The sequence below is a fragment of the Galeopterus variegatus genome, unplaced genomic scaffold (genome assembly GCF_000696425.1).
Source record: "Galeopterus variegatus unplaced genomic scaffold, G_variegatus-3.0.2 Scaffold791, whole genome shotgun sequence".
Classification (NCBI taxonomy): Eukaryota; Metazoa; Chordata; class Mammalia; order Dermoptera; family Cynocephalidae; genus Galeopterus; species Galeopterus variegatus.
The window spans coordinates 275,737-284,627 of NW_007726902.1; the positions used below are offsets into that span (position 1 = coordinate 275,737).

The following is an 8,891-nucleotide window of genomic DNA, read 5'->3' on the forward strand; positions in this document are numbered from 1 at the left end:
TTTCCCACAGTTAAAACAGGGAGGGTGTTCACTGTGGGGGTTGTTGCAAGAAGTCTGACCTTGTACAGACAGTACCAGCCCAGAGCCCGAGTCCTTGCTGGAGCTCAGTACTCAGCGGCTGCGCTTACCCAGGTGTGGAAAGTGTCATTTTCCAGCATCATGATTAATACATGTTTTGCACATCTGCTCTGTAGCTGAACAACACAGGGTGTACCTTATTTTACTCAGTTAAAAAATGCTTTTAAGGTTTTATTTTCATTTTCTACGCATCAATGTTGGGGTGAGCAGAACTAAAGCCATGTTGGGACCTGAAACCGCATGAGCTATAAGCAAATTTTTAAAAGACGGGTTTTTTTGTTTTTTTTCCTTGGCATTCATGTCTCTAAGTTTTCCCATGTTTATTTGATATTTTGAACCTTGGATGTGGGAGAAAATGACATTCTTCACATGAATATAAAGTTTTCCAGCCAGCCTGAAGCTACAGACTTGCACATCCTACCCAGACCCTGAGATAACAGCAAAGATGGGAGGAGAAACCAGACGGAGCCTTGGTGAGACTTTGCACCTGAGACCTTGCATGAAGCCCTTGCTGCTCGCGTGCCCCTCTCTCCTGCTTTTCATTTTCCCAGTTCCATTCCTTCAACCCTCTTTTTAAAAACCCCTCAGTAAACCTGAGTCTTTGAGATGGCTTTAGCCTGATCCTTCTCCTTCAGGTTTACTGGAGAGATGGGTTAGCCTCACATCTCTCCTCAGGTCACTGGTATTCCTGAAAAAAGCTGACTTCCATTTTCACCAACATTTGACTTTGGAGTGGTTTGCTTTTGTCTGGGGACAGGTAGCCAGACCTGTGAGTTTGATGTCAAATTTTGGGGAGCCTCAGCTAGGAGTTGCATGTGCCCTGTAACATCAAGAAAACTTCAATAACTTCCACTACTTCTCCTTTGGAGAGGAAACATAAAAAACAAGGAAAGACATATGTTCATTTCCCAGCATTTTTACCATCTTTGGGACTCTCCTAAGAGTCCTGTCCAAGTTTCCAGCCTCTCCTTAGTGGAGGACTGTATAAGTCAGGGTTCTCCAGAGAGACAGAACAAAAAGGCTATGTTATAAATATGAGAGGAGAATTATTAAGTGAGGTGGCTCACGTAACTGTGAAGAGTCCTATGACGCAGGCTGTCTGCAAACTGGATGCTGCCTGCGTGGCTCAGTCCAAGTCTGAAGTCCACAGCAGAGAAGCCGATGATGCCGTTGGTGTAAGTCCTGGAACCCAAAGCTGAAGAGTCTCGAGTTCTAATATCCACAAACAGTAGAGCAGAGTGTATTCTAGCTCCAGCAGATAGAGAGAGAAATTTGCCTTTTTTTCCTCTAGTTTTGTTCTCTCTGGGCCCCCAGGGGATTGAATGGTTCCTGCCAATATTGAGGGTAGATCTTACCCCCCAATCCACACAGGCTGTCATGCTAATCTCTTCTGCAAACACCCTCATAGACACCCAAAAAGATAGTTTTACCAGGTTTCTTGGCATTCCTTAAGGTAGGCCAGTTTGTAGGTCGTGAAGGGACTTTTGTTTGTTTTGGCTTTGGTCATACATTTAAATTCTTGGGTTCCCAAGGCCACATTTCATCTCTGCATCCTGTGTGCTGTGGGGTCTGCTCTCCAGCAGGAACCCTCTCTCCTGTGGTCTGGGAGAGGATGCTATTACCCAAACCATCAGGTAACTGAGCTGATGAAGGGGCAAGGTGAGCTGCAGAGCTGAACACGGAAAGAGGAGGAGGGGGAGGAGAAAGCGGAGGGGTGAGGAGGCTTCAGGGAAAAAAAGAGAAAGAATTAAAACCGTTAAGAGTTACTCTACGCTTGGTGCAAAGCTAAGTCATTTTCATGAACTTTCCTTTTCCCAGAAATCCCATTAAAACAACTCCCTTTCCAGATGGGAAAACTGACACATAGAGAGTGAGTTTAAGTACTTTTCTCAAGGTCATCCAGCTGGTGAGTAGCAGAGCTGAGCACTGAGCTCGGTAGCTGACTGAACAACCCTGGATCTTACCCACTATGGGGTCTCTGTTTCTCTGGGGAAGCAAACTCCCTTGGAACCCACAGGAGGCCTGCAGGGCTGGGCAAGACAGATGCTGTTTAACCCGAGCCACCTGGAGTTCTGCTCCTGCACCTGGGCCTAGGAGACGCTGGATTGGGTGATAAATGGGCAGGACTGTGGAATTCTCCTCTGCCTCAAAGTCTCTGAGGGTGGGAGAAAGCTCCTGGGGGCTCCTGCCTTGAAAGTAGTGAGTATGAAGAGAATGGGGGGGGGGTTGGAGGGTGGGCAGCAGCATCTTTCCTCTTTTCACCTGCTGGACCTGGTTCTTTAAAAATACTCAATGGCCATGTCTGAGCTTGAAACTGGAGAGAGAGAGAGAATGGGCTCTGAAGGCGGGAGCTGAGGTCTCCATCCCCAGGATGTTTGATGCTCTAAATTCTGGCTAGGCTAGAAGTTTGCAGTTTCACCGTGATGGGTCCAGGGCTGGCCTGGGGGACTGGGGGGAACCATGGGCTCTTGGGTGGTGAAGGCAGAGGGGGCCCTGTTTCCTAAGGGGTGGGATGCTCGAGTCAGGGTGCTCCTCTGCCCTTTTTTCCCCTTTGGTCTCTCTTTAAGCTCTCTTGCATCACTAGTACTAACTTGCAGAAGCAGAACAGTGTTGGACGTATAGTGTTCAGCAAACATCAAGGGAGAGGCCATCCTCCTTGGTCCTGTGATGGGGACTGGGTTCCTCATGTAGGGCTGATGCCTGGGCATGCCCCTGGCTCTGAGAGGGCAGCAAGGCTGCCCCGGCCTCACGCTCAGGATGGGTTTGAGATGGGTTTGGTACAGGGCACCCTCAGCTCCTGGCTAAGTCTCCCCCAAATTGATATCAAACTCACAGGTCCCAGAAAAAAAAAATCAAAGTCAAATGTTGGTGAAAATGAAAGTCAGCTTTTATTCAGGAATACCAGTGACCTGAGGAGAGATGTTGGGCTAACCCATCTCTCTAGCAAACCCAAAGGAGAATGGCCAGGCTAAAGCCATCTCCAAGACTCAGGTTTACTGAGAGGTGCTTAAAGAGGAGGATGGAATGGAACGTGGGAAATAAGAAGCAGGAGGGAGGGGCACATAAGATACAAGGGGTCCGTGTCTATAAGTCAAGTGCAAGGTCTCGCCAAGGCCTCCTCTGGTTTCTGCTCCTGTCTTCACCATTATCTGAGGGTCTGGGTAGTATGTGCAAGTCCGCAGCTTCAGGCTGGCTGGAAACAAATTTACCTTCATGTAAATAATGTTATCTTGTCCTATAATCAAGAGATTCAAAATATCAAATAACCATGAGCAAAGAGGGAACAGAGAAAAATGTGTGCCAAGAAAAAAAACCCTATTTTTTCCAAAATCTTTTAGGGCCCTTGTGGTTTTAGGTCCCAACATGGCTTCAGTCCTACTCACTCCAATAGGTTGAGGCTGGTAGAAGCAAAACTACTGCTTACAGGAAAGGACTCTGGCAGAGGGGACAAGCTGCTCTGAGGATCTGTGGCCTTGCTTGGATCCCTTCTAGAGGGGAGTTAGGGTTGGCACTCTGCAGGATAAGGACTGCATTGGCCACACTACCCAGTCCCACATGCCCTTTGGCCCCATGGAGAACCTGGCGAATGAGCATTTGTTCAGTTACTCAGCCAGCATCTGGGAACTTGATGGGGGCCAAGATCAAAGCTCTGAATTCCCAGCCTATACGTCATTGAGTTAGAAAGGCTGCCTCCAAGTGGAGAAGGGCTATTAAAAGTTCTCCCAGGAAGGCTGGAACCATTCTCCCTCTGACCCTCAGGGGAGACCCCTTAGTCTCTTCCCCTCCCTGGGCTTCACTTTCTGCATCTATATAATGGTTGGGGGCAGGGCTGTCAGAGCTCTAAGGATTATTCCACCTGCCCTGACATCCTATGCTGCTGCCTGTGATGGAAGGTCCCAGCAGCAGCCCGAGTGTTGCAGCCACTTGAGGGAGACTTGAAGTCCATACTCCCACTTCAGTGCCTGGTGTGGAGGAGGGACAGAGCAGGTGTCCTCTCCATCGGCTGAGCAGCGTGGGTCTCCTCTCTGCAGCAGGTCATGGCACGGTGGTGGCAGCTCCTGCTAAGGTTGTGGACAGTCATGCCCACCTGGGCTGGGGATGAGCTGCTCAATGTCTGCATGAAGGCCAAACACCACAAGAGAGAGCCCAGCCCAGAAAACAAGCTCTTTGTGGAGGTACAGAGTCCAGACCTGGCCTGGGGGAGGGAGGGGGACTTCCTTGGCAGATCAGGGAAGGGACACAAATGCCAAAGATGGTCTCTGGGCCCCCATCAACCCTTATCATTTGGTTCCTTAGGTTGGGATTTGAGCAAAGGCAGCTGGAGGGAGACTATGCTTGTTTGAGACCATATGAGCCAAGTGGTTCAAAGTTCCCATCTATGACCTGCTCCGGCCACTTGGGGAGCAGGGCCAAGTGGTGATCCTAGCAGCCCACTGTTGGTTCAGCCTACATGGAAACAAGCCTTCCTACCAACAGGCCCTGGGAAATGTATAGCTTAAGCGACCTGTCCCCAAGCTCACAAAGGCACTTGACAGATGTGGGAGCAGGAGCCGAGCTGGCATTTTGCCTATGAGTCTCTCCCACCCAATGCAATCCTAGATTCCCCTGCGTCTTGCTGTGGCTCCTCTCTTGACCTGCTTTCCCCCACAAGGCCTCTGCTGCCTCTCAGGACCACAAAGGCTGGCAGGAAGTTCAGTATGTGGGTGCCTTCTACCCCTTGGGTGAACACTGACAGATTATCAGGGTTCCTCCACCACAGGGGGAGCTGGCCTAGAGCCATCCCACTTGCTCAGGACTTCTCTTCAGGGACGTTTTCATTCTGCCACCTTTTTGCCCTGGACACTTGCCAACCCCCTACCTCTTACTCCCCATGCCTTCTGCTCTTTCTCCGCCTCAGTGCAGCCCCTGGAAGGACAATGCCTGCTGCACATTCCACACAAGCTGGGAAGCCCACCTGGATGTGTCCCTGCTCTACAACTTCAGCTTGGTTCACTGTGGAGTGCCCACCCCAAGCTGTCAGCAGCACTTCATCCAGGCCGTCTGCTTCCACCAGTGCTCCCCAAACCTGGGGCCTTGGATCCAGCCAGTAGGAAACCTGGGGTTGGGAGGAAGGAGGCAGATCTAGGCAGTGCCCTGTGATTAAGAGCTGGAGCTCCCATTTGATTGCATGCTGGCATCTCTAGGACGCTCATAGGAACAGGAGATCCTGTCCCCCTATGGACAAGAGCAGAGCCAGACGCCCCTGTTGGTGAAAGATGGCAGGGAAGCTGCCTCTGGCCCTGGAGAACGGCATGGGGGACAGTGAGCAGATGACAACTGTAGGATGAGGGATTATCACCAACGGAGGCCCGGTGGAGTCACAGGGACCTGAGTTTGAATCCCATCTTCCATACCTAGTGGCTGTATAGCCTGGGACAGACTATTTAACCTCTTAGCCTCATTGTTCTCATTTGTAAAATAATAACACTTAGATACTTTATAAAGATGTACTTAGAGGTGCCAGCCTGTGGCTCACTGGGGAGAGTGCGGTGCTGATAACACCAAGGCCACGGGTTCGGATCCCATATGGGGATGGCCGGTTTGCTCACTGGGTGAGCGTGGTGCTGACAACACCAAGCCAAGGGTTAAGCCCTTATCGGTCATCTTTAAAAAAAAAAAAAAAAAAAAAAAAAAAGATGTACTTAGAGACTTTATAAAGACGTACAGACGAAACTGACACCAGTCCCACTGTGGCTATTCACAGTCTTCACGTTGCTGCTATTAACACTCTTGCCTCTTGCTGCGTCTGCACCCAGCTGGGCCCGAGTGGGCCGGAAGAGCGAGTTTTGAATGTGCCACTGTGTCGGGAGGACTGCGAGCGGTGGTGGACAGACTGCCACTCGTCTTACACCTGCAAATCCAACTGGTTTGGCAGCTGGGACTGGAGTCAGGGTGAGTGGTGCTAATGGGACCCAGGGGGAAGCAGGTCCCTTAGGAGCCCCCACCTGGGTGCAGGTGCAAATCCTCTCTGTCCCCCCAGGACAAGTGACGGGGATGTGGGAGGTAAGTTGTCCATCCTCAATCCCCTGCAGGGAAAAGCCGCTGCCCCGAAGAGGCCCCCTGCCTCCCTTTCCCCCATTACTTCCCCACCCCGGCAGACCTGTGTGAGAAGATTTGGAACAAATCCTTCAAGGCGAGCCCTGAGCGCCGGAAGAGTGGGCGGTGTCTCCAGAAGTGGTTCGAGCCTGCTCGGGGCAACCCCAACCTCGCTGTGGCCCGCCTCTTCGCCAGCCCTGCCCCAGCCTGGGAACTCTCCTGCCCTCTCCTGCTCTTCTTTCTGTTCCTGCCATTCCTTTTCTGAGAGCCCCTTCTTCTCCCACCAGCTATGGGCTGGGCCAGCCCATGGTCACCTCCTGCCTCAAGGCCTTTCCTAAAAGGAGCAGCACAGCCTGGGGTGGGTGGGACATGAAGGTTGCAGCGGCTGCTGCCTGAGCCCTGCACATTTGGTCGAAGGCCCCCTCCACTGCTCTGCTGTGCCTTAGCTGTCCTGGGAGGCAGCTGGGGGCCAAGCTGCAAATGTTACCTGCCCCACCCTTGCCTTTAGGGATGGGGGCTATGATGGGATTCCAGGCCCTCCTCGTCCAGTACACTCCCACCCCCTTCCATGGCAGAGCTGGTGGTGACAGCCCTTGCTGCAATGGTGCCTCCAATAAAATGACAGTCGACCTCTTCTGTGTGCCCCACTCTGTCTAAGCTGTATGGGCAGGGATCCAAGGTGCACAGAGAGGAGCCTGTTTGCTGCACTAAAGTTTCAAAGTTAGGTTGCTACTTACCTAATAATTACTAACTTCTTATCTGCCACACATCCTCACAACACCTCTCTCATGGGAGTCTTTTTAAATAAGCGATACACCATACAAAAGACCCAAAGCCAGGGTAAGGGATGGGGGCACCCAGACCATTGGCTCTATTTTGGGTAGCAGAATTGAAGCAGCTCCCTTCCCTCAACTGCTTTCAGTGTTCCTTCTTCCTTCTAACTTCTTTTACCCCCAGAATCACAACAAACTGGACTTTTTGAAACCTGGGTTCTAATCCAGCGTTTGTACTTTCTGTATGACTTCTGGCAACTCCTTTGACTTTCATGTAAGATTGTCTTGGTTTTATTCTCTGAGATGAATGAGATAGTTAGACCAGATGATTTAACTTACAAAAAAGGAAAAAAAAACAAAAACAAAAAAAACCCAGTGCCCTTGCTGACTAGGATGTAGCTTGTGTTTCTCAGGCAGAGCCATGTCCTAAAGGAGACAGAGTGTCAGAATTGAGCTGGAGACAGAGCACTGAGGCCCCTGAAGCCCGGCAACTGCCCAGCTCCCACTGGTGACTTCCCCCTACCTTTTCTTTAACAAAGCAAGGGTTCCAGCATGGCTGCACTCAAGAGCTGGCCGGCTTTTCTAACAGTTGCTCACTCTCTCCAGATGCTAGCAAGCCCTGCACGGCTGGCTCCCTTCCTTCTGTATCGACCTCGAGCATGCTCATTCATGAGCACACCTTATCACAGAGTCACACCAGAGTCACACCACCAATGAAGAGAGTCCTTCCAAGTGCAGTGCTTAGGATCTGGAGCTGGAAACAGATGACAGTAGCAGTGGGGACAGAACTGCTCATGGAAAGTCTCCAAAGAAGGGGCTGGGCTGGGGGTCCTGAGAGGGCCTCACAAGGGCGAGGCTGGAGCCCCAGTGAAGGAGGGCAGCTCACTGAGAAGAGAAAGGACGTGCTAGTCAGAAACCAGCTGGAGCCCCAATGTATGAACCTTGTGTAGCAGGACTTTCAATTGCTCTTAAGATAATAAATTGTGGCTTCAAAAGCACATGCGGGTAAAATCTCATAAGAATTGAGGTGTCTGTGGCTGTGTGCGTGGTAGTAAAGCTGAGAGTTAAATGACTTTTTTATATGTTCTTTTAGGTATGAAAGAATAGCCAAAGTAGTGTAAACAAAACAAGACTAGTTCAAGGAACCCTAATAACTGGTAGTATTTATTGATCACTCATTGCATGTCCAGAGGCTCTGCTAGGTATGTAAGATATGTTAGTTCATTTGATCCTCACAAAAACCTTGACAGGTACTCTTATTATCATCATTTTTCAAATTAGGACATTATAAATATAGTAGACTTGAAATCAGCTAAGCCTGACCCCACAGTCCCAGCTCATAAGGCTTACACTGGACAGCCCGGTAGTAGCTGAGTAGGGCTGAAGCGGAAGCTGAGGGTGGAGGGAGGGCAGGAGGGCTGGTTCATGGCAGGTCATGGTCAGGAAAGAGACTGAGTTCTGTCCCTTTATGTGGTTGGGATGAATGATGGGTTTTAAGTAGTGGAGTGGAACTGTCAGATTGGTAGTTAGACTTTGTTTCAATCAAAGTGATCCGTGCATGTGGTTAAAACACCGAGGTCAAAGGATTTCTAACCCAAAGCAACAGAGCCCCAACCAGCTCACCTCTCTGCTCCGGGACCCCTACCCAAGGCTTCCACTTTCTAACCATTTCTGGATTTAGTTATGAAAAAGTTGCAAAAAGTGGCTTGTCATTTCTGTCACACATTCAGACTATCTTTTTACTCTCAGTTCTGTTAACTTTTCAACTTAATCTTCCAATCATTTTTAATCTTGGCAATCCACTTTTAATTTCCAGGAGGCTTTTTATTCCCTTGTTATTTTTCATAGTGCTATTTCTGTTTTATGGATGTAATATCTTCTCAAATCTCACTAAAGATCTAATTCAAAATTTTAAAGATTGTTTCTAGTCTCTGACCTATTTCCTCCAAGGTCCATCTGTTCTGT

The 8,891-nt window shown here is 49.8% G+C and overlaps 1 protein-coding gene across 1 annotated transcript; it reads left to right on the top strand.

Moving 5' to 3' along the window:
* Positions 1-4,115: 4,115 nt before the first annotated feature.
* On the top strand, positions 4,116-6,787 carry FOLR4 (folate receptor 4, delta (putative)). The gene is made up of 4 exons (XM_008572478.1): positions 4,116-4,253; positions 4,976-5,164; positions 5,874-6,009; positions 6,150-6,787. The coding sequence occupies exons 1-4, from the start codon at positions 4,116-4,118 to the stop codon at positions 6,416-6,418; spliced, it is 732 nt and encodes a 243-aa protein (XP_008570700.1). The 3' UTR covers positions 6,419-6,787.
* Positions 6,788-8,891: the final 2,104 nt, after the last annotated feature.